The sequence below is a fragment of the Falco punctatus genome, assembly GCF_963210335.1.
Source record: "Falco punctatus genome assembly, chromosome: 6".
Classification (NCBI taxonomy): domain Eukaryota; kingdom Metazoa; phylum Chordata; class Aves; order Falconiformes; family Falconidae; genus Falco; species Falco punctatus.
In genome coordinates, this window is record NC_137585.1 from 49,461,379 (window position 1) to 49,487,857 (window position 26,479).

Here is a 26,479-nt window from a genome sequence, read left to right on the forward strand (position 1 = left end):
CTTTAGAGATTTAAAATGCTATTTCAACAGTTAGGACCTAAAGCAAAGTTATGGAAGATACTTACTTGAATTTTCAGGTCTCTGGTGTAATTTTTAAAGAGTGCTCATGTAAATTATTCTTTATGCAGTACCATAGTGTAGAATGAGATTTGCTTCATATATTTTTACGCTCAAGTGATTTCCTAGTTACAATGTTTGGGTTTTTTTTTTTCCTCCAGGAGAAAGATTTTTCTCAGAACAGCCCACAGGAGCTAAAGACAAAAGACACAGAAGAAACAAATACAAAGGTGGTGTCAGAGAAAGCATCTGTATCACTTGAACCCTGTATGCCAAAGAAAAATCCTGTAAGTGCAGAAAATGTAGATGAAGAAGCAGAAGTAGTTTGCTCAGCTGTTTTGAGTAAACCTTTACAAATTCAAAACCTGCAACTTCAAAACAGAGAAGGCTTTCGGGCAGACAGTGTTGCTCTTGATAGTTCATCTAAGCAGCATATACATCAACCTAATCCTGTTTTAATGGCAGCAGCAGTTCAAAGCATGGAAGCTACCAGTGTTTGCTCTCCTGTAGAGGATCCAGTAGGTTGTACAGCTACAGTTTTGCAATTTACAGACCCTGACTACATTAATTCATCTCTGAAACTGAAAAATGCTTTAGGTTCAATTACTGACTATGCAGTTGAAAATCCTGACTCTCATGTGGTAGGTTGCTCGCTTGAAGTACAACCAACAAGTGAAAATGCAGTTTTACTGAGTACAGTCACACAAACTATTGAACAGTTCAGCGGAAGTGAAGAATCTGTCATCGCTATTATTGTGCCAGCTGAGAGTCCAGAAGACCCTGAAATAGTAGATACTACTTTCCTGCCTATTAAGCAAGAGTTTCTTGACACAGAGGAGACAGAAACAGATAAACCTGTCTATATGAATGCATATGGTGGAAGTGAAGTATTACAAACTGAGCATTCATACTGCAAACAAGACATAGACAGAGATCACCTTTGGCAAAAAATTTCAAAGCTGCACTCTAAGATAACTCTACTTGAAATGCAGGAGATAAAAACTTTGGGGAGACTCAGATCCTTGGAAGCTCTTATTGGACAATTGAAGCAAGAAAACCTGCTTTCTGAAGAAAAGCTGAAGATTGTAGAAAACTGCTTTACAACACTCGAGGTGACTATGTTACAGTAAAGGCTTTCAATGATTGTTCTAATATATCTTTTTAGCCTCTTTGACAGTCCTTTTGGACAAAATAACTTCTGTATCAGTCGTGGTATTTTAGACATCTAATGCAGATTGTGTGAATAGCAAATATTCTTTAAAATGTTAAATCAATCACTACCAAAGCTAGGTGGAAGAACATTGCCTATAAAACGTGACTTGCAAGTAAGCTTTAAAAAAATCTAAACATGTTAAAGTTTTGTTAAAAAGTATATTAATTTAATCAATAAAGATAAGTTAAACCTTTCTAGCTGCAGGCTCCCCTGAAACATGCAACTCCAGCATTTGGGGCAGCAGTAGAATGGACAGAATAAGCTGCGATGGACAATTATGAACTTGTTTTTTTAAAAAAAGTGTCTTAATGCTCTTTTAAATGAATAATGAGGTGTGTAATACACATTGTCCAGTGAGAACGCAATTACTCTTTCATCTTCTGTTTGTCTAATATTTGTTCTGGTAGTTTTTTGTACACTTTGACCTTATTAAAATTGTTTCTGCAGTAAAAGGTGTTGCTTTTCATTTAGTTCTACAAACAAAAATTCTTTTAAGAATATTGTTACAGTGAACAGGTCCATAGCTTTTTTTTGTTTCATTGATTCAGCTGAAATGGAAAGAACCATACTAAATAGTGATGTTTTTGTTGGTTAGTAAGAGGGAAAGCTCTAACTATTCAGTGAGTGCTATCTACTCAGCATTGATCATCTTGCAGTCTGGGTTGTGTATAAACCGTTAATACACTGCAGAAGATAATTCTTTGCAGAGAAAATTGCTAGGGAAAGTAGCAGAGTCTGGGTCACTATTTTTGTATGTCTTACTCTTCAAGAAATGGAATTGCAAGAGTAGAAATCTGTTCCCCTGTATTGATTTTTATTTATTTTTTTTTAACTCTCTAGTGCACAGGATGCCACTACAGTAGAAAGGTACTGACAGTTCATTTTGAGGGAAGTTAGCTTGCTTAAATGCTTTCTGTTTCTGTGTTCTGTTCAGATCAGGAGTTCCTTGTACTAGTACTGGATCATCTAGTCCAACTGTACATCACAGTTGGACTAGGTGATTGTTGGTAGGTCCCTTTCAACTGACCTAGTCTGTTCTATTCTGCCATGATTCAATTACTTGAGGGGCTTGGATGTATTTTCCAATATTAAAAAGCATGTCCCCACTACCACCACCACCAGTTCAGTCTAGGACTGGAGCAAATTGGTTCCTTTGCAGTCTGTTAACCTGTGTTCTCCATCAGAAACATTCTGAAGTCTTCTGATAATCTTTTCATAAGGAACTGAGGATCAAGCAACAGTGATTTCAAAGCTGGCCTCTAACTAGATAAACTGCAAACTAGTCAAATGTCAGAACATTTTTGAGGCTCGGAGTAGTAGCTGCCTAGATATTGGTCTGCTAAAGCAAAGTGCTGTAAGAGGTTAGTCTGTATCAGTAACCACTGCAGTAAGCTTGTTTTGTCCTTCAACTTGTTAACTTCTTTTAGGCTTGAAGCACAGGATATGTTTGGGAAAACTCCTGAAGAAGATAAAGGTCAGCTGTAATATGATCAATTATTTACCAGGACTCTGTGACCAGCTCAGTTCTTCCCCTCTTATTACAGAGTGCTGTCCCTGTAACAAAAGAACACACCTGTTCTGCCTTGTGTGCTCTGAAATTACAAGAATTGTCCTGTATTCTCTAGAAATGTTGCTACTATGCAAAGTCCAATTTTGTTGGACAGCTAACATTGTCCAGGTGGCCTCTCTGAACTGCGTATTTTTTAATTTTTAAAAAAGAGATCTAAAGTGATTTACAAAATTATATACTAAGTTGTTACATGATTTGGCAATTTTAGAAGTTTCATTAATGTCACTACAAATTCTTTGCTAACACTATATTGTAAGACTGACCACCCAGTTCAAAAGTCCACTATAGGTCTTGAATGGCAATGAAAGCTCAGACATGAGCTCTATTCCAAAATGTGAAGGGTTTTTTTAACATAGTATTTTCATTTCTGCCTTTGCTAGCAGTTTCCAGTATTAAGATTGCAAGCATTATTTGTGGCATAGATTTTTTTAAAATCTGGGAAAAAGCAAGTGTACTGTTTTCCGGGGTTTTTTATGGAGTTTATTGGGACTATAGCAGAAAAACTCAGTAACTCTGCAAGTCTGTCACTAAGTCTACGAATTTGCCTCTTGGAGGGTGATTTGAGCCAATGGGCCTAGGGTGGACATAGCAGGCCCTCTGCCTTTTTTTTCTTTACACACAGCTTTTTGTGCCAGATAGGTAATAGGCTCAGATGAGAAGAGTTAATTATAGGTCTTAATAATGACCTGACTGCTGCCTGAAGTAACCCCTATAGTCTTAACAAGCCAGATATTACAGCTCTTAAGCAAAGTGTCTAACAAGTATTCAAAAAAGTGTTAAAAATTACAACAGTTTATTAACCTGGTGTTTCCAAGTAGAGCTTTACAACTTCAGTTTTAAACTTGCCAGTTTTCCTTAATTCTAAATTTGGCATGTGGTTGCTCTCAGTAGATCAGATCATAGCGTGTCCATCCCATCCAGGTTCATGGTTTCTGCAGTGGACAGCATCACCAACTTCAAAATAAAAAGTCAGAGATTGTCTGAAGGCAAGATGATTTTGTATGTAGCATTTCTCAGGCCAAGTCTTGTAGCAGTGAGGAGGCTGAAACTCCAGAAAGCAATTTGAAGGTAGAGCAGAATCCATGCTGTGTTTTGTTGGTGACTGTTGCAAACTGATTCCAATAAATTGTTTTGGGCAGAGAGCTTCTGTATTCATTTTAAAATGTTCAGTATTATAGCTGGCTGTTGTTGTTTACAGGAAAACACAGCTAGGTCCTTTGCTTCAGTGATATGCTGACATGGAATTACTCAGGCTAATTATTAAAGGAAGGAAGAATGCTGTGCTGGAAATTGCTACACCTCACTGAATTAGATGGTACACATACACTTTGTTTTCAGTGTTTCCTAATCATAAAACTGTACAGCCTTTGCACATAATTTTATTTCACTAAACTTTATGGGCTCTTGAAGGTGCTATATTATTCCTTGAGTCCCAGTGGAAACTGCTTTTGTGCAGTTGCAGCCCAGCATTGAAGTCGTACGCTGAATCATCATTCCTTCTGTAATCAGGATTTTATCTTGATCAAGTTACATGTTCTTATTTACCTTTTCAATAATTTTGCATTTGCATCAACTTTTTTTTAACTTTTGACTGCCAGTTTCCACTGATGTAACTCATTCTGAATGCAGGGACAGCTACAGGGGATTTTTCTTTCTCACAGGCTAATGAGTATCCAGGACTTCTCTTTGGTGCTTTCTTGCATCAGTGATGCAAATACTGACTGCACTCTTGCATGCCTTACAAGCATTCATGAGATGGCTGTCTAGATCTCTCATTACAGATGTCTTTGAAGTCTTTCTACTCTCTTTTACTGCAGTGGAGTTGTAGTTATTCATCCTTTCCACTAAAACCCTCTTCTACTTTGAGTCTTGGCTCCTACATTAGAAAAACCAGCAGCAGATGTGGGCTCATTCAAAATACCATCTTTGTTAATAATTCATTTTCTCTGCCCTCCTCTGTTTTGCCCAAGCTAGTCTGTGATGATGGGTGCTCTGGACCAGTGTGGTGGGGTCCAGCTGTGCCACTGCTCTGCCTCCTGTAAAGACATCCTCTCTGACTGAAGTGCTGCTAGGCTCTAATGACACGGTTCATCAATTCATGCTAGATGCTGTCTTCTCATCAGTAAACTTGAAGCTACATGTCACAATTTAAAAATTACATTTCTCTCCATCTCCTAACTTCTTCTGCAATAGATTGAGTTCCTTCAGACCTAACCACACTTTGGTTCTAACTGCCTTGTATACATCTCGATGCCTTCTCTCACTGGATAATACTGCTTAACTGCAGGTTAATGTCATACATGCAGTGTGCCCAGGTGTCCAAGAAGGCCAACAGCATCCTGTATCAGGAACAGTGTGGTCAGCAGGACTAGGGAGGTGATGGTCCCCCTGTACTTGGCACTGGTGAGGCCACGCCTTGAATACTGGGTTCAGTTTTGGGCCCTTCACTAATTACAGACATCAAAGTGCTGGAGCGCATCCAGAGAAGGGCAACGAAGCAGCTGAAGGGTCTGGGAGCACAAGTCTTATAAGAAGCAGCTGAGGGAACTGGGTTTGTTTAGACTGGAGAAAAGGAAGCTCGGGGGGACCTTATTGCTCTCTACAGCTGCCTGACAGGAGGTTGTAGGCAGGTGGGGTCAGTCTCTTTTTCCCAAGTAACATGCGACAGGACAAGAGGAAATGGTCTCAAGTTACTCCAGGAGAGGTTTAGATTGGATATTAGGAAAAAATTCTTCACTGAAAGGGTTGTCAAGCATTGGAACAGGCTGCCCAGGGAAGTGGTAGAATCAACATCCCTGGAAGTGTTTGAAAAAATGTGTAGATGTGGTTCTTTGGCTCATGGCTTAGTGGTGGACTTGGCAGTGCTGCGTTAACAGTTGGACTTGATGTTCATAAAGGTCTTTTCCAGCCAAAATGATTCTCTGAGTCCATGCAAAGCCACACTCCTGCAGTCCAGCCTGTGCTTGATGGTGCCTCAGCAGAGCCAGAGCCAGCCCAGCCCTTCCAGGTAGCAGCGGGGTGGTGTAACACCCAGGGACCCCATCATGTTTCCAGGTAAGGGCTCATGCTGGCAGGGGTTTCCTGCACGCTGTGGGTTCCTACAGCTGTAATTAGTTAATTGTGTCAATGACAGTGGTAGACTGTGCTTGGCAGGATGTATTGTTTCTAAACTCCACTGTGGTAAGTGCTGAAATTCCTTTACTCTTGGAGGTTTAAAACTTCATAATGACAGTAGGGCAATGAATCCCAGAGCCTGCTTTTGTGAGAGGTTGTACCTGCCCAGTGAGAGACGCCAGGAAAGACCCACCTGCCTTCTGGGCAAACCCAGGAGACACTGAACAGCAGGCTGGCAATTTTTTAACTACCCAGGCAAAACTAGGCAAAAGTCCACATCGAGCCTCAATGAAAGGCAATAAAATGTTAAGGTTAGCAGTGACTGACTCAGGCCTTTTCCTCTTCCATAAACTCCACAAGCAGGAAACTTTGTGCCGCGTTGTAAGGCTGGAGGGGAGATGGCACCTGTGCGCTGGGGAGGTGTGGGAGATGCTCAGGGGACAGGGAGGAAGGTGCGGGCTTTGGTGTTAAGAGTTGCTGCCTGGCAAAGGTGCCTTCCTGTGGGGCATCTCTGCTCTGCCGAGCCGACATCACTGGCAGGTATTGCCCTTTCCTGGGGATCCCGCATGCCAGGCAAGCTCAAAGCTACAGGGAAAATCCAGTAACCCACTGGAAAGGTATGCATTACCAGCACCAAGGCAAAAGGGAAGAGGACCAGAGAAGGAGAAAAGGACAAATTATACGCTCATTAATGACTTAGAAATGAACTTCGATTTGAACAAAAAAAATCATTTTCTTTGCTTATTTAGCAGATAATTTTATGACTAATTTGCATTTATGCAACCTCAAGTGGATCTCTGGAAAAGCTTTAGGATTTTATTCACACTAGTTCATATGAAAATATCACTGCTTGATTTTCTCCTTCACTGAAATCAATGTAATGGCTTTGTAGTTTACCAGACCATCTACTGCTGCAGAGAAGATGTACGTTTCTGCCAAAGTGTTTTCCACAAATAAAATAATAAGACCTCTAAGCAGACTTTTTCCAGTAAATGTATCTCTTGGCATTAAATATTATGGGCTACATTGCAAAAAGTCTATCGCTAAGTCCTTCCTACAAAGAACACTTACAATGGCATTTATGAAAGCATAAAAGCCGTTTAGAAGCCCATTTCATATCCATTCGGAAAGGTTAAACTGTGTAGATGCTTTTGGAATAGCTATATTTACATATAAAAAGTATTATGTAGGGTGTCTATAAAACAGCAATGCTCCCTGTGAGCAGCAGGTGGTGCTACTGGATCGCTTTGTAGAACTCGGACTAAAGACCTGCGTTTTATTTTTATTCTGTTGTTGAAACATGCAAACAGATTATCTATGCAGGTTTTTTCTTCCTTATATTTCAGACGTATCTTTAATAAAGAAGGGTAGTGTCTGAACAAAAAATTATGACTAATTGTCTTCAATCTCCCAGAAATAAAGCTTCAGACAAGAAGAAACTCATTTCTATTCTGAGCATAAAACATGAAATTCGAGAGCCTTCTGCTCAACTGAGTCGCAAAAGAGGATGTATTCACTGTCCTCACATGGAGCATGATTGCATTCCTCATTTGTTGAAGTGGGTCAGTGATTAAAGTTTGAATCTCGTAAACAGTTTAGCATTGCTTGTTTGCATACTGATGAGAGTAGTAGTATGAGGGTTCAATCACACCCTTCATCAAGGGTGTCTGGTTTGCCACTCAAGTACTGCAGCCATGTTTTTGTGACTGGGAAGATCCATGCACAACAGCTTTATGCATGGCATAATCTCCTTTTAAAATGTTGTGGGAGTAACTTTGCTCCGAGAATATGCAACTTCAGATGATACGAACAACATTGGAATAGGGGAATGCTGGTCCTGCACATTCAAGCAAGTTTCTTGTATTTTGGAAGTTACACTGGAATAAGCAACAACAGGTAAAATAGGGCATTACAGTACTGGTTAGAAGTATCCATGGGATTTTCTGAATGAATGGAACAGGGCTGCGAAACAGTGGCACTGCAAAACCAGGTGAAGATGACAGCTGTGTCAAGGTAAATACTATCTTCAGAGGCATGAATGAGCCTCAGAGTTGGTGGGGCCAGGGGCTGCAGCTTCTCTGGGTACACAGAAAGTGATCAGCCACTCCCCCACAGCCTCCTGAAAGAAATTGTCTCACCTGTCTCTGAATGTCTCTATCATGAGGTGCACCTTAATTAGGCGATATTTGATACAAAGAAGAAGAAATGAACTGAGGAAATGCCTATTTATCGACTGACTATGGCCAGGTGGATTTTCAAGACAGGTATTTCAGGTGTAGCCATGTATGTTATAAATGACTGAAGTTACTGAAAGTGAATCTCACCTTGTGCTTCAAAAGGTAAATCACTTTCAGTTAGGCAGGGACAAGTTGGGAAGACTAAAGGCTAATATAAAGGAGCACAGCAGTCCTTCCAAATTATGCCTTAATTTCCTGTACGGCTACCTTTTAAAGCTCTAGAGGGAATTCTGCTCAGATATTCATTTATATAGTTACCGACAACTTTTTTTTTTTCTCTGTAGATTTGGAAAGACATCTCTGTCTGCGTAAGAAGTTTGACCAAGTCGGAAAACCGATTCACCAGGTGCCTGGCTTAGGCAAAGTACTTACTAGGCACCGTTCTTAGCACTGCAGAACATCCTCACGAGGTGCATATCAGATATAAGAGCTCTGCACTGCCTTGTAATTAGCATTAACTGGCTGCAGTCAGACACATTTGACCTCTTACAGCCCCTTGGGACTGAAAAAAACCTTGTGGCTGCTATAGCTTCTCTCTGGAGTAGTAGCAGACGTCACAAAGAGGTCCTTTTCAGCCATGTCTGCTTGAGTAAGCACAGTATAGATCACAAATACTAACAGTCTGACCTTCAGTTTGAGTCAATAGACTGTGCGGTCACATAAGAATAGGCTTCAGGAGCTCCCAGAATAGCTACCATTTGGAGATGGCAGACAAGAAAGACATGAGAGATGGTTTCACAGCATGCAAAATACATCAAGCACTTTAGATCTTATACTTACTAGTAGATGTTATTAAACTTACATCAAAGCTCTTTATTCAGTGTTTTATTTGATGAGAAATCCTGTACCATGTAAAGCTGCTTTGGCTGGAGGGCAGTTACAGAGCAACGACCCCATTTTGCCTCTAGTGCCTACTGAGAACAAATACTCTCACAACACTGAATAAGCTTTCCCAGGGCTGGCTCCAGCACACTAACCAGAAGTTTTCAGGAACCAGTGGATGTTCTGCTGCCACTAGATAAGGGTGACTGCAAAGGCAGGCCCTCTTTTCAAGTCAAAGCCCCAACCAATATCTGTAGAAAGGCATCCGTACCTCACTAGCAATGCAGCAGCCCCTCTCCACGACTCAGTTATCTGTGTACTCCTTTAAAAGATGGGGGGACTCACCTCCAACAGGCTCAACTCCTCACCTGGTACAGAAACACTGCATTTTCCACTCTGAGGAGAGCAAATATTCAAGGTTTGGCTGGCAAAGAGATCAGCTTTGAACTGAATCATAGCTTAAGCCTCCAGCAGGGACTCAATGAAAAAGCAAAACTTGGACTGATGCTGGTTTTTATCCTGGTTTTCCTTCCCCTTAGTGTAGTGAAAGAGGGACCAATAAACCAAGCTCCTGGGACTGACTGGGGTAGGAAATGCTGCAAGAAAAAAGATACAGATAATGAGCGCAAAACTACATTTCATTTATGGAGATTAATTAGAAGCAATAACAAATCCCAATTAGATTTTTAATTAAAAATGTATTACAGACTGACACATCTGAAAGTTGCTACAGAAACATGACTTCAGCCACAGTTGTATTTGAGATTACTAATTTCACAACTATCAAACATATAATTCACAATAGTGAGATCACAGTCATATATCCAAATGAAATTGCATTTTACATCTTTCACATTAAAAGCATCGATTTACTTCTTCAAGTATACATTTTGTGAGATTTCAATAAAAATATTTATACAGGTTTTTATTTGCATAGCTTCTGTATTTTATTATGTATTTAACATCTGAAATTAATTTACAGCTTTATCCACAGACTTCGGTGCGTACTGAGGGATTCCAGGCACTCTTTGCTTACTGTTACTTGTAGTCTTTGTTCACCTGCTACACTAATCTCCTTTCATGACTTCAGGAACACAGCTTCCTATTGCAGAATCCCTCTCCAGACTGCCAGGTGACTGCTGCTTGTAACAGGCATTGCTTTCAGCCTGTGTTACTTTGTCTTACACCAAGCTCACACATTAAAATTATGGGGTATGGACACGCACATGGCTTATTACACTGAAATCCTCAGCTTCATTTGACTGCACTTTGCCTGGTGAGGTGAATTATCTACCACCAGTTAATATAAATATGTTAGGTGTTGTCTTTTTTTAATCAGCATATCTTTTTAACCTGCTTCATTTAAAAGAAACTCTCCTCTGTGTCTGAAAGGATTTTGCTAATAATAATCTGCCACTGTGGGGTCTGCAGCTCCAGCTTCTGCATTGTTTATAGCAGATAATATATGAGAATGGCAGAATAAAAGGCAAAGAATAAACAATCTTTTCTATTTGACCTGTTTCTTTGACAAATACAGATAAATTAGACATATTTCTCTTCTCCATCAACAGCTGCATATATAATATAAAAGTGGAAATCATTGGCCTAGTCCCCAACATAAGAGACGTAAAAGCTGGAATATTTAGGGATTCACTGTGAGAACTGCCTGTTATAAACACCTGCAGATTGGTTTATAATTTTCTAGTTACTAGTTACATACTCCAAGAAAATATAATCTGACAGTTAAAGAAATATGGTAAGCTTCCCAAATGATGTCTTAGCTAGCCATGAAAATTTTGCTTTGGGTTTTAAATAAGCATGTTTAAGAACAATTAAATGTGTGAGCATATAATACAAGTTTCATTGCAGGTGAAGTGATGCAGTGAATGTTATGCATTGATATGAATACAACACTGAAGTGATGTAAACTGGTAGGGAGGCAGGGGACTTTTACTCTCCCTGACACACATGCACATGCCCACAAAACACTCAAGATACGGAACATGCCTTAAAAACAAGGAAATTTTGAAATCATGTTGCTAGAACAAGTCCCAGACACATTACAATCTTCTTCCTCTAAACATAAAAAGGCAACATATTCTTGCTTCCCAATATTCACGGTAAAAATGCCTTTTATACTTTCTACAACAATTTTCAACAATGGAACATGAAGCAGTAATGACATGTTATATAACAGAATAATACGTCCTGTCTTTTCTTGCAGGACATTCTCTAACACTGTGCAATGTTTGAAATCACTATTTCACATTACCTCAACATCCAACAGGATCAGTAGCCTTCTGGGAAATTCCCCTTACTGCATTCCAATGACAAAATTGATGGCTTTTGAAACAGAAACAAGTTATAATTCAGACGAGCTATAGCTGGGAATGGCTAATTTGCAATTAATATTGACACCTGTGCAACAGTCCATTTTTCTGCAGCTTTCTAGAGAAAAAGCAGAAGCCAATAATATTTAAGAACTGCAGGGACATTAAAAGCATTAAGTGCTGGTTCATTTTGCTTTTCTTCCCAGAAGATTGTGATTTGTAAGGGACTGGAGTGCAGACTATAAAGAAGAGTCATGAATTTTTGGAATTTAAATTAACCCTGATATTCTTTGTTCAGTAAACAGACCATCTCCTGTCCTTTACAGCAAAAGTCTGTTTCTGTTATGGAAGAAATTACCTGAGCCAGGCTCAGGCAGGCAGCCCTTTGTTAAATCCTACAAACAGTGTGAAGATGCACTGGAGACCTTGTCAGACACGTGAAACTTGCCAGTGCTGTTCCCAGTGCATGGCCCTGTAATGTATCTCTCTTATGCAAAATTAAGACTACGAATTTCTGCTGCCCTTGCCCCCAGCCCCCTTGCAAAGAGTAAGATGTAGGAGTAAGGTATGCCACACATACCATTTTTCATACTGTTGCCTTTTCCTCAAGTATTTATATTTTTTAAAAGAAGCTAGAGACTAAAGGTTTCATTTTTAAAGGAAAATAAAAATAAAAATAGCATCATGCTATTTGTACAAATCTGGCCACTAATCTTTTTTTTTATTCTCAGTGGATCCAAGATGCAGGGAGTGGTGTGCCAAGGCTGGTGGTCTGTGCTAGTGGCCTGGAGCCACAGCAGCCACCTCAGGCACACCTCCCACCAGCAACCCACCCGCCCAAAGGGAGAGGAATAGCTGCTAAGAGAAGGCAGCACAATTTGTACAGCCTCGGGGCTGGGAAGATGCTGCAAACATTAAAAGAGAGAGCTAATACCTTTGTCACCTGACATGATGTAATATCAAAGCACTCGAGCACGATACTCATGAAAGCCTTACATAGATCTGAAATAATGAGAGAACTGGCCTCAATATACTCTGTGCTTCCTCTGAAAAACACTACTCCCTCTTCTCCCTTCAAATATGCCAGAGCCTGCATGAAATGAAATTCCCGGTGAAGCCACGATGCACCAGAAGCTGCCTCCAGCTGACTGAGGCCTGCGCTTGTTGCAAAGGGCTTCCAAGCGACCCAAATGAAGGACAAATATTTGCACGCTGCCAAGTCTGGTGTCACATCTGCTGTTGAAAAGAAGTCACTGTAAAGTAGCTCCTAAAGGAAGAAAGGCAAATCTCCCCTTCCAGAGTGAAAACATTTTAGTAATCTGGAAAGGGAGAACAGTAACTTACCACAAATACCGTAAGCAAAATGCAGGTCTGTAAGGACAGGAATCCTGGCAAAGATAACCCGCAGGTTTTGCACTTTTACAAGCTACGTTATTCCCTTATTACCAACTGCTTACTTTTAGAGGAGCTCCACAAAAACAGATGTACAACATGCTCCTTGGCACTGCCCTTTTCCTGTGTCTTTTTTTAAAACTCCTGAATGGGTAATATTTTCCTGCTACATGTAATCATTAATAATAAATATTCAGATTTTTTAATTCCATGCGTATCGAGTTTCTGTTCTAAATGTTTGATGCAAAGGGACACAATACTCTTAAAACTGATGAAAAGCATTGTAACTGAAAACATTTATTTAAGACTTGAGCCAAAACATAAATCTGACATGAAAAATGTAAGAGAAGAGGAACTAACTCATGATCCTGAAGGGACTATAAAACATGCTATAAAAATACTTTGAAAGTGGCTTAAGAGAGACTGAGGGCCAAAGTAACACAAAATATCAAACCTTGCTCCAAATTCCATCTCCCATGACCCATCACAACCGCAGCACAACTGCCCACTGGCTTCATTTTCATTACTGTTATGAAGGGAACAAACGTCTCAGGGGTGATACATACCCAGAAATGAATCTAATAGAAGAATCAGCTAGCAAGCAAAAGAAGGAGTTTACTACCCCTATTCTATACATCTAGAACCACACAGAGAGGTGGATGCCCTTGGGAAAGTTGGGAAAAGACTTGAGAGTTTCCAAATGCAGTCTAGTATCTCAGCCACAAATCACAAAACCACAAAATCCCAGAAATGTTGGTTCTGTCAGTCCTCTGAAGATCACTTAATGTGGCTTCCCTCTCACAGCAGCTCTGCCCCTTTCTGCTGCTGGGCCCTGATGCAGTGGGGGGCTCTGAGCTGGGCAGCTCCCCACCAGGAGCGGGGGGGACAGGGGCCCTGGCTACTGGCATGGCCCACAGTGCCACGCTGAAACGCTCTCTGTGCTTCAAACACCACATAAAACAAAAGGCTTGTGTTCCAGTTTATATTTTCTGAATATAATACTGGCACAAAGACCTGCTTGTGTTCACACAAGAGTGTATAGACCAAGCAATCATTATTTTTGGGTGGAAGCCTTTCAAATTAATTTATTTTCAAATGTCCTTTGGTTTTGCTACTAGTGAGCATTTGTCATCAGGGAAAAAGAAAATAAGATGGAACAAGAATGACAATTGTTTGCATCCATGTCCCAGCCCTACTATTTTAAGGCTGCAAAAATGCCATTTTGATTTTCAGACGGCATGCAGAGCTCTGCCTCTGCTGGGTGAGGAGAGCATCATGATGACGCAAAACACATCAGAATCGATGGAGAGGCTCACATGCACTGTCCTGTAACTGTTCGTTAGGGGAAAATGTAAAGAGAAAATGTGCTCTGTCCTTTGACACAGCTTCTCAGAATTAGTACAAATACTTTGGCACTAGAAGTTTATTTTTGCTAGCACATAGATACTTACTGCTTTATATTTTTTTTTACAATCCCTTTGTAAATCTTCTCATTGCCATATTTAGCAAGAAAAAGAATGAAAAGTAGGTGAAAGATTGGAGAACAAGGGGGCAGCAGAGTCTTTTGCAGAATTTATGTTACAATGGCATTGGAGACAGCCCAGTATGATTAAGGGAAAACTAGCACATCTATTTGAATCAGTGGCAGTGGAACAGCATAATCTCCCATACTAAGCCCCGCATTGTTTTCAGATTGTGCTGTGCATCCTAATGAGAAATATCAATGGGAAAGTAAAAACGGGCCCAAATATTTGTTTATATTCTTTGGAGTAAACAGTGTAATTTCCTACCTCTGGTAGCATCCCCCAGGGCTGCCAGTTGCCTCTAAACACTGCTTTTATCTGCCAGTTTCCTAATTCAGTCTCAGAAGTCAATCAACAAAATCTCCACCGATGATTTCTAAGTATATCTGGATATATATTTATGTACCGGTTGAAATTTGTTTCCCCAAAGGTAAAAATGCCAAGAAATATAAAACCAAAAAGCCAACCCGTCCCTACCGCTTTCCAGGTTTTATTACGTATTTTGACACACTCCTGTGATTTGAGGCAGCCTCAGCATATTCTGATTAAAAGTGTGAAAATATGTTCTCAGGGGAAGAAAAAAAAGAGCCAGATTTTTTGCCCAGGGAAAATTAAGCTAATTAGCACAGTATTTGTCCAGAAATGACTGAAACATACCGGAGAACTTAAATGATGGAAAAAGAAAGAAAGATCTTGTCATCGATAAATCCTCTTATTTCCCATATTCCTTTCCAATTATTTCATTGGGTCACACACCCACAACTATTAATTTTGATCACTTGATTTTAAAGGAAACCTCTGATTTTAGCAGCATGGATATTATAATATGCAAGCTGTCTTGTGTGACAGCCTGAGCTACCATTACAAAGTCTGGTGGGCTGAAAATAGACACTATTTTCCACACAAAAGAGCCTTGCTGCTTGAGCAGCTCTCCTCAGACATCACCACCAGCAGCACAATGCGATTTCCAAGTGAGCAGCTGCCCCGCTCACCAACAAGACATGGTAATACTCAGCATAAGGAGCAGAGAGGAGCTTACCACCTCCAGCAGGCTAGGGGATCTGTACCAGGTTGATGTGGCTAGGGTTTAGCTTTTGACAATTCGCAAACCCCGGGGAAATGGTGTTTCAGTGGGCCCTAATTGCGTGATTCCTTTTGGCCTGAATGTTCACTGAGAACAAATTGCCTTAGAGATGTCTTGTCCCCTTCTGTAACCTTCCACTATCTAGTCTTTTCCTCTATTCTTTGTCATCGATATTTAAGTGTAAATCAAGTCTATACCCCAATGGAGGGTATTTTGGGAATACCCTTGGGATACTTTTTCCTCCACCACCTCAAAAATGCTTTCCAGGATCAAATAGGAGTTGCCGACTTGCTAAATCTTATAACTACGACATTTTTGACTAATCTTCTTATTTGGTTTCCCCAGCTGTCGTCATACTCAATGGGATTTAATTTTCAGAGCAACTTGCTTATCTTTGAAGTCAGTGTTATCCCTTCATAAAATCCTCTGTGTGCCAAAGCTTAGGGGAGCCACTCTTTAGCATGCTCAGCTTTTGCAGCTCCTATAGGTAACCTAGATAGCCCTAGCTAACCACCGTAGCTAGGATCATGTTAATTCTGCTCCGGCGGTCAAATATGCTGTTCAGCAGCCCAGATTAGCTGGAAAGGCTAAAGTGAAAACAGTTTTGGACACTGCTGACAGCCAGCAGTATTTTTCAGAACTGAGGAGAAACGAGGATCCCTTTTGACTAACTGGACAGAGGTCATTCGGATCTCATTTAACAGTCTGAACTAATTTACTTGTTTGTCTCAGAGTTCCTAGAAATAATAATTCCACTATATTCAGATAGCACTTTTCAGCATTATGGGGCCTTACTCTTCGTTTAGGATAACACACGTGGTGTAGGACTAGAAAATAGCAGTTTATTTAATATACTTTCATTTTGATGTCTAAAGGCAGACTTGGTATTGAAAGAGTTACTTTATTTATCAGTCTGGCTTACAACCAAACAGTTTCATGGCTGCTAATCAGACTAGAGCAGCTGCCTCCTTCAGAAGAACATGCGTGTGCCAGGATGTCTGCTGCTGGCTTTGTAATTCCCTGCTGCAGCTTCATGGGCTGCCTAGTCCTTCCTCTTGCATTTGAATCTCATGGCTAAAGAAACAACTTTCTGAAATCAAAGTGTGTAGCTCTAAAGTGCCATCCACCTAGAAAGAGCATGTTCTGTAGCATTTTATAAGTTTTTCTCTTAATTCTAGAACCCAAATTTTCTCTACCCCTGAACAGCCACAGCGCTTGCTGGCGGCAACACCTGCAAGCCAGAAACCAGAAAGGTATCCAGCCCTTGTCATCTGCACAAGGAAGGGAGAAGACCACCAATGGAGACTGGCTCCAGGTGGTGTAATAAGCCATATGGGTTATTTCCCCATGGGTCAAGTCTTGCTCTTGAGTTTAACCTGGACTGTTTGTTCCTCCTTCTAAAAAGCAGGGCCTGCTCAGATACTCTGTTGGCCACGGAGATACATATTGGGTTGGCTGGCAGATCTGCAGTGTATGGTAGGCTTCTTACAGGTGTCATGCCATCAAGGCAGACTACAACAACCAAATACACAGACACATACTACAGAGGAAAATGGGAGATGACTGACATTTTTAATTAGATTTTCTGTAGAGCAGGCATTCCTTTCCATACCTCACAAATGTTTGAACTAATCAAAAGGAGGTAGCATTTCATGCAATGGGTAGAACCTTCTTAGAAGAGGGAATTTCATGAAACTTGGCCAGAGGACACTGGGTACAAGTAGTCTACTTGGCTCAAGAGGAGACTGATGATGAATTGGTAAGACACCAGCTGGGCACATTTCTGCTGCTTAGACTCACTAAGTAGGCAAAATACATCCAGGAGGGTAGGAGGGAAGTGTTGTATACATTTTCCATGTTCTTGCACTTTGGACCATGTTGGAGACAGAATGCCAAGTTATGTGGACCTTTGGTCTGAGCTGATGAACAATCATCTGATGTTCTGACATTAATTTATGACAACTATTATGGTAACTTTGAATATTACTCAAATATAAGGCATCTGAAAGGAATTTACATACATTGATGCTAATAATTATTAATAATTTATTGTTAATTGCATGTAAGGATGACTTCAATAGGACCATTCATGACAATACTTTTTGCAGGATGAAACTTTTGGGCATTTGTCATGTCTTCCATGCTTTGTAATGAGAAAAAATAACTTTGCTTTATAAATGTGCATGGTAGCAGTAATTCTGAAGCTGCTTTGTTAAGGGCCTTAAAACACAAGTTTATTTTATGCAGAAATAAAATGTCAGCCTTGATCTGGAATGCTTTGGAATATGGGAAAAGAGGTTTGCATGCAGAGAGCTAAACCAACTGTATTGTCATAAAGTCTCTTCAAACTGCCAAAACAAATATCTCTTCCATGTAACAAATGCACATCCACTAGGATTAAGATTTTCTGTCTTCCATAGGTACACTCTTGTCAATTTTCCATTTATATTTTGATTTCGGGAAACAAACTCAGTGAACTGCAGTATCATTTTAAGTTTCCTAAAGTCACTTGTGAATTCCAAGTTATGTTTTCACTTCCCTTTTCTGATACAATTTACCATGAGGCTGGAAGATATTAAAGACTATTAGCTAATCAAAAGTATTTCTATAATAAAACGCAATTTCCTCAGGACCAAAGCTTACCTTTTCTTCCCAAATACGAAACAATGCTAACATAGACCATGAATTAGTCATTCTCAGGGAAGAAGGTAGCCCCTAAATTCTGCTTTAGCTGATGCCTTTTCCTAATGTTCATTTTATATTGACAATAATCTTTAAGCTATCATTACAGTCATAAGAAAATTAATTGATTCTCATAAGAATGGGACCATCACCTTCTTTTACCTTCCATCCCCAACCCTCAAAAACCAATTTGAACATTTTGCACCGTTGCCACTAAGCATCGTTTGACCATCCATCTCCCACCATAGCCAGCTATGCTGGGCATGAAGGTGACTGGCAGTGTGCTAGATCCCCTCCTGACCCTTCTCTGCTCCTGACTGTTTTCATCATCTCTGTACAACCTTCACCATCTTTCAGCAACAAATGGCCCTGATCCCTCATGCCTGTGGGTCTCCTCATGTGTCCGTCAGCTGCAGGATGTGGGATGGCAAGGCAGCACAGTTCAGGGTAGCACCGTGCAAAGACAGCAGACCTTCCAGCAGACCCTCCGAGCTGCCTGCATTTAAACTCTCAGGGTTTCTCAGCTGCAGATTATGTCTCTCCCATACTTGGTTGAACTTCTTTTCTTCATTCTTTACTTTAAATACTAGTTTTTATTAAATTGGAACAAAGCAAAAAAATAAAATCCATGATTCTTTATCTCAGTTTATTATTCTCATCATTTTCCTGTCTGATCACTCACTAGCAGTTTTTTCCATTTGCATCAAAAGGTTGGGCTTTTGCTTTGCTTCTTAATATCTTTATTTTTTTTTATCCCACCAGCCATTGGTTTATACGACATTAAAATGATCTTGGAGACACTTTTTGAACAATTTACTTTGGTTATAACATGTAAACTTTTAATAAAATGTCCTATGTTCTCATGTTTAGAAGTCTGGATAAGTATCTCTCAGCTTTGAGGTGTGTCTTCACTTCAAGCTGTGGAAACCACACCATATCTTAAAGAGATACAGCCAAGGGTTATAGTTTCAATGAACATTTTCTTTGATGCTCTGAAGTGATGACAGGTGCTAAGAAGGTGCTGCCTTTGATCCACCATCCTTGAAAGGGTGACTTGTTATTGAAGTTAAAATAAGCTACTCCTTGCTCAGTAATTAAACAGTAGCAGCTACCACCCAAGTGACAGACAAACTAACTTTATTTAGCAAAAGTGAAGGTAAGGCAAGCAGGTAAAGGTGTTTCTATGGGATCAATTGGAAAACAAAAACAATAACCCAACACAGAAAACTGCCTCCTGCTGCTCCTCCTATCTGTGTTGCGGGAAACGCAGTGCTGGCTGTGTTTCTGTAGATAAAGGGGGTTGTGCTGAAGAAATACTTGAATCTTTCAAGAATTTATCTTCCAAGGAAAAACTTGCTAGCAAGGCCCTGAATATTTTGTGCCAAGTGTCAGTGCTTTCATCTGTTGTGCAGAGCTGACTGCATTTTGCAAGAAGGGAGACCGCTAGGACTATGTTTCTGATCATCACCAAAAAAGTTTATTTTCTCTGTGAGGAAGCAGAGGCAGTTTTTTTTTCATGGCTGTATTGATTTTCACGGCACAGTCATTTTCCTCCTCATAACACCCCAACAAACGAAGAGTATGTTAAAAACAATACAGAAGTCCCATATTAACTTGATGGGCTGATGACAATACTTTACATAACATACCTGCAATCATCAACAGGAAAATGAGGTATCAGAATTCAAATGAAAATGCAGAGAATTGGGAGCACAATATTAGCCCAGCCTGCACTTTGATTTCTCCTATTTTTACATAGCTACGGCTAAAGTGATGTGTTAGTGATTCTCTTAACAGTGTGACCATGCAAATGTTTTAGACCTAGAGGAGGTCAAAGGCAGAAAGCCGGAAGCAATCTAATACAATGGGTAAAAATTACTTCATCTTACACATTTTTTTGTTTGCTTGCTTGAAGTTTGTAAAAACGTTAAGTAGGGTTTTTAATAGGGAAAATCTTGATAGAAAATTCTAAAATGAAAAAAATTTCTTGATAAACTGGCATAAATTTTCTTTAGCTGTTGTACTGAGGCAGAATATTTTAGGCATCAGAACCAGCTTGTTCTACGCAGTCCTCCCGTGCTCTGCATGGGAAGCTGCCAGGGAAAGGGAACCTAAGCAATATGACAAATTACCAAAGTAAGTTCCTCACCCAGAGGTCCTAGACTCTTAAAGGACATGCTGGTGCTCTTTCTTTGATGACGCTCAAAAACATAGGGGATAAATAGAGAGGGAAAACTGCAACAGAAGTTTCACAGCTGTCCTCATATCTGAGTTACTTGCCTCTTTCTTTTGTTTTCCACTTTGTTTTCTTTTTCTGCCAAAACAATAGATCTTCTGGCTAGTAACCTGATATGTTACCATTATATCAAACTACCCATTCTACCAAAAGCAGAGTGTGGCTCTAATGGGAGCGAGCAGCAAATCCCTGCAAAGGAGATTTTCTTGTTTCCCACCAAAGTCTTCTGGTTTTGGGACACAGTTCAGCAGCTGGATATGTCTTTGCAGCTTAGCATTCACCTTGGGAATTCTAGTATTTGATTTGCATGTATCTGTACACAGCAAGGCAAATACAGGTATTAGAATAAGAAAAAAAAGCTGGTTCAAAACACCTCTGCAGACTGTACAATAATCTGGGTTTTGCTCTTACTCACAGATTTTCTTCAGCATCCTTGTAATCAGTTCTAACAGTTCAACTTTTAAAAGATATAGTGAGCGCCCTTTATTAACTCAATGTATTTCAGTGAGGATTGGGAGGGGGGGGAGGGGTATAATACTTTTCTCAAATTTTGTACCTTGCAAAATAGCAATAGCTCCTAATAAATGTAGCCAGCTGATGAAATGAAATTCTGTTCTTTGCACTCTCAGGTCTCTAATCCTCTAGAGCAAACAAGAACCATACACATAGGCCATGTGGATTCTCTCACCAAACAGGGCTTGACAAGATACTGATCCTTATTACACCTGTTCACTGGTGGCATAGGGACAGTACTTTGTGTCACACAGGAGGTTAAGGTAGTAATGTCATGTGCCGTGGCTTTCTGTTTGACATTTTGTCATTAAAACAAATTGCTGCAAATACCCTAAAAGCATTTTATATATAAAAGCATTTGAACAGATTTGTATCCAGGCAACAGCTGTAAGCTTCTAGGTAAATTTTCTATTACTTATTGGTTGTAAATTAGTTGCAGTTAATTTCTCCTAGCAAATGAGGTCTGCATAGGCCTGATAAAGGGAAGTGATTAAAGCGTGTTTTAGGAAAGCTGACAGGGCAAGCATTGTTTTACCAGTCTCTGGCCCTGCTTTTTCTATGGATTATGTGTCTGAGAAGGACCTCGGTGTGATTCTTAGCAGTGTTGCAAATTCAGACCATTGCAGAGTGGCTGACAAAGCTGCATGTTTCTTTTCTGTAGATGAAAATGCTGCCTATTATCTGAACTCCTAAGAATTATAATGATAATGTAAACAAAGCATAAGCGAGCTGAAAAAGCATCCCAATAGAGAAGAAGTAACAAGGTGAGTGCAGGCCCCCAGAGCTGCAGGAGGATGCCCTGGTGACGCCAATACCCGCTGCTAGCTACAGGCCCCTTGCAGCACAGTTCATGTTTTTGTCATAAACTGGCCACAGGTATCTCTGGTTTGTGGCAGATGCCTTCAGAAGTTAACATAATCCACAGCAGTCTAGAAACCACTTCTCTGCTTAGAGACCAGCTGCTGGACTTTTTGGTCACATCTATATTTGTAAGTAAAATGGAATGAGAGCTGCTCCTTGGTCCTGAGATGGCACAGTGCAAGTGTACAGCTAAACCCTCTCAGCCCCCTACACAAAGCAGTTATATTAGCATTACATAAAGAGTAAGAATAATATAGTATTGCACCATTATATAGAATTAATATGTTGATACATTATTATATTTCATACAAGAATACAATTATTGCATATCTTAAGAGAACATATAATACATTATCTATAAATTAATATTATTAATATATTTCATAATATATTGAATTAATATATCGATGTTTACGCATTATAAAATTTATTTTATGTATTGTATATTTTATATATGGTAAAATAATGTGCTACTGTTAATATTATACATAAAATGTAATATATTAATGTGGCTATTTGGAAATGGTCTCTGGCATGTTGTAACCACTCCCAGACCAGAAGCTTTTTGGGAAGCACTAGCTGACTGAAGCCAGAACTGGGCCAAAGTCTGTACAAATATTTCAGCAGATGGTGAGCACATACCAGAGTTCAGCCCTGGCCCTGATAACGTACTAATGCGCACAAAGCCTATAATACCTTCAGCCTTAGACAAATGCCTTATAGAAGACAGATCCTCAGTTTAATCCTGTTGGATTGGTATGGCTTTCAGGGCACCAGCCACTACCAGAGGAGAGGAGGCATCCCTTGGACATGTGGGTCTGGAAAGGGAGGCAGAGATGAGGCTTCTCCAAGTTACCCCATACAGCAGTTCTGGGGCACAAATGGCATGAATGGCACCAGGGTGAAGCACAGTACATCTCCCACACCCTATGCCTAGGGAAAGCAAGGGTGAGGATGTTCACCCCACAGCAAAGTATGAAATATAATCACTGCCTTATTTGTGGAGAGCAGATCAGCCCACTCAGATCAACAGCCTTTTTCAAAGACTTGCCACAATTAGGTTTTTTAAAGGAAGGTGCAGGGAGCCATGTAGCAGGCAGACAACAGCTTAAAATCAGAATCCTCTTGTCTGGGGCTGGTGAATGTGCATTTGATTAGAATTTCAAAATAACCAAGAAGGCGCAATGTACTGCTTCTGTATGCATTCAGCCTTTTTTTTTTCCCCTCTTGTGCTTAGATGCTTTCAACTGTAAGCTCCCTAGGAAGACTTTGTTATAATGAAAAATGCTAATTTGTAGAAACTTTTGATAAAAACAAACTTCCATGACAACAAATCCACTTCAGTTCACATGAAAATGAACTCATGAAGGATGGCAAGAGTAAGTGTGTTTAACACACTGGAAATCTATTTCTCTTTTTGCTTCTCTCTTGAATTAATATCCATGAATGTTCACAATGTTATGTAACAGTGCATATCTTCTCTGTTTGCAAACATTTTCCCATTGCAATTATTCAGGTATAATTCATTTAGATATAATCTATACTTATAATCCCCGATAAAACCGTAACACAGGAACTGTAAAGTTCATAGTAAACTGTTAAAATACAAAAAAAATATTCACCCACACAAACATACATATGTTTTGTCTCACAATAGCTCTGATTGTAATGACGGCCTTTTAGCTTGCAATTACAGCAATATGATTGTTTAAAACTTCATTTTCTTTCAACCCTGCAAGGAGTTACACCTTTCTTTGTCATCTTCTAGTTTTTTATAGGACTGTAATGGAAAATTTTCTTGATTTTTACAAAAAGACTTTTAAATATAACCCAGATCTTGTTCCTGAATATGAGTTGATTTCTGTATTGTCTTTCAAGCCAACCTTCTCAGTTATGCAATAGATAATTTGTATCTAAGTCCTCCAGTCAGAAGTATTTCCACTGGCTTTAGTAGGATTTGGATCAAGCTTTAAGTAAGAAGACAGGAACGATTTTTCTATGTAAATTGTCTCTTCACTCTTCTTTTGTGACCCAGTGAACCCACGTGTAACAGAACCAATTCATCTGTCTCCTTACTTAATACCGTTGATGGTTAATATGCACAAGAATGTTACTGAACCATTGATCATGGGGAACTGTATTCTAGAAAGTGGGACTATTAACACAAGCCAGCAGAGAGACCTAGATTTTAAAACCAAACATGCATAATTCACCTTCTTAATCAGTGATACAGCAGCAGTGTCATGTTTCTCAAGGCTCCCAAGAGCAAAAGCAAAATCCTCCTCCTGATTTCTTCCATCAGTTTTAATGGGACAAGAATCCCTTCCCAGCCGCAGACGCCTATTTTAAAGTTATTTTGGATATTTTTCCTAGTTGAAACTGATACATTAGAAATACCACTTCTAATTTTTACTTGCTGCTTCTCCCAGCCAGTGAAATTTGGTTTCCTGTTATGTATATGTATAGATAGCTAATGCATACGTAAGGACATCCTTACCCGAAAGACTGACTCAGTTGATTAGCTTACCAGCTGCTACTGCTTACTGTGAATGCTCAGCTTCCCCAATTTGGTATCTGTCCGAGAGCTAGATTTGCCAAACAAGAGAGAACGTAATAATAATTGCTTAGTTAAATAAGTGATAGTAGTTGTTTAACTAAATAAGATCCATTGTGCTTTGGAAGAAATATATTTCCTGCTCTCGCATTCTTCTGTTTCAGTTCTTTCCACCCTGTTCAGATATATATCTACAAGCGATCTTTTCTTCCTTTGTTATAGATTATTTCTGTTGATATCATTAGTTTGCCCTTCTTATTTGGCAATGTATCTGTAGGGCTTCTATGGCTGCTATTAAGCTTCTTTAGAAAATCCTTTCCCTTAAGCCCCTTCACAAAAAAAAAAAAAAAAAAAAGAGAGAAAGAGAGAGATATGGATGCTGTTTTTTCCCCTCAAATTTTCTTTGGGAGACAAAAAAGACATTTTCATCTTTATTCCAAAAGCCAAGGCAAGAAAACAAAAGAAGAGTAATAAAAAGTGTGAGCTCCAGGCATCAAACCACTCACCAGTGAATAGTTAGGGCTGCTGATTTCACTTGCACAAAAAAAAGCATTTTTGCTAGAAATGTCTTATCCTTAATTCTGTCAATATACTTCCAAGAAGCATATTGTTTGCTTTTGAAACAGACTAAAGATAGGAGGCTTTGAGGAGGAAGTGAGGAAGGTGAGGAGGAATGTTAGGACAGCTGACCTTGAAATTCATATTTCATGGTTTTCAGGTACCCACTCCATACTTTCTAATCTCCCTTTGGCAATTCTTTTTTTTTTCCCAATTTCAGCATATACACAGAGAAACACCTCTACAAAAATAGTATTTTCAGCCTCTGCAACTTTATTGGAAGTCTAGCAACAAACAACATATTAAAGCTCAGGCTGCTGTATCTAAATAATTGCATGAGACCCTCAGGTAAGTTCCTAGTTCTCATATTTTCACCATAAAGCATGAAAAGATGACTCAGGCATGCACTAAATATTTAAAACAAAGCCAAACAACTCCACCCCCAATATATAATTTTTCATTGATTTAAAATCATGTTTCATTGCTTTAGAAGAATCTGTGATCCTGTTCATGTTTTAAACTGGCAAAATTATGACTGATACACCTCTACAAACAGTGAAGTAGCAAAAAATGACTAAAGCGGCCCCCTTCAGATGTATACCACAGTATGCTGGGTTTGGTTTGGGTTTTTTTTTTTTTTTGTTGGCCAGAAGTCCAGAGCAGAGCTAGCACTCTCCTCAGGCTTGCAAAGTGGGGCAGAAGGAAACATCAAACGTGATGTTTGGCCCCTCATTATTTATGGAGAAAATACAGGAAGACTTTCACTTTTACCATTCCTTTGGGACATGGTTATGGGCTGTGCAAGCAGCTGGGCAACCACATCAAGCCTGGCTTTAAAGATCTCACTTATGAGGGTACAAGGAAGAAGTGAATCCTGGAAGCTGGCTGGGCAGGAAGCTTGTTTATTTATCTTCTTAGCCAGACTTCCCCAGGACCTCTGAAGCATCTATGTCCTTAGGAAAAATGTGTCTAGATTGAGTAGGCCTAATCTTCTGTTCGTGTTAAGTTACAGACAACTCTTTCACTATGGGCTTGCATGGGAGCTAGGCAAAACCTGAAGCCTCACCGGAAAGGAACTATGGAAGCTATTGCTTAACCAGAGAGCAGTTTTAGTGCATTTTCTGGATGGGATTTTTCAGCAAGTTCTCACTAAACTGAGACCCTTGCAAGTGTTCTGCCTCTCCTATTACACGTTCTGTCCAACCAACAGGAGAAATTCCCAGACATCTGAACAAATATGGAAGTAAATTTAATAAGCTGCTCTTGACTGCATTGTCTTTAAATTATTAAAATTGCCCAAGAGAGTAACTTGGGCTAGAGTAAGTGAATAACTGTTAAATCCATTATTTCTGAAGATTAAGTGGCAGCTATGGAGAGTTCATTATTACAAGACTAAATTGGTCTCACTTAGATACCAGTTGTCTTGGTTGTCGTGGCTAAGCCAACTACAATTCAGTGGAGAAATGGCACCTTCAAATAAATACAGAGAGTGAGTTAAGTATAACCTCAGTTGGGAGCTGTACCTTTAAAGACTTCTGTAGAAAGTGTTCAGGTGAGTTAAGGACATAGAACAGAAGTATAGTTCATTCAACCTTTTGCTATTAACGATCATTAAACCCATGATCAGGAGTGTCAGGCATATGATATAACAGGAATAAAACCGAAATAATTTCCTAAGTGGAAGGCTAGAACATGTAAAGCCTCTGCAGAAATGAAGTTTTGTAGTATACTGA

At 39.7% G+C, this 26,479-nt stretch overlaps 1 protein-coding gene across 6 annotated transcripts in view; it reads left to right on the forward strand.

Annotated features, from left to right (window-relative positions):
- THAP5 (THAP domain containing 5) overlaps positions 1 to 24,553 on the forward strand; it is a 31,375-nt gene extending 6,822 nt beyond the window's left edge. For 4 of the 6 annotated variants that reach the window (XM_080392741.1, XM_080392742.1, XM_080392743.1 and 1 more), the window contains one exon: positions 219 to 24,553. In XM_080392741.1, coding sequence (XP_080248867.1) covers positions 219 to 1,187 — 969 coding nt within the window. In that variant the 3' untranslated portion in view covers positions 1,188 to 24,553. The remainder of the gene's footprint in view (positions 1 to 218) is intronic. The other 2 variants (XR_013928997.1, XR_013928998.1) reach the window with 2 other exon arrangements.
- The last annotated feature ends 1,926 nt before the right edge of the window (positions 24,554 to 26,479 follow it).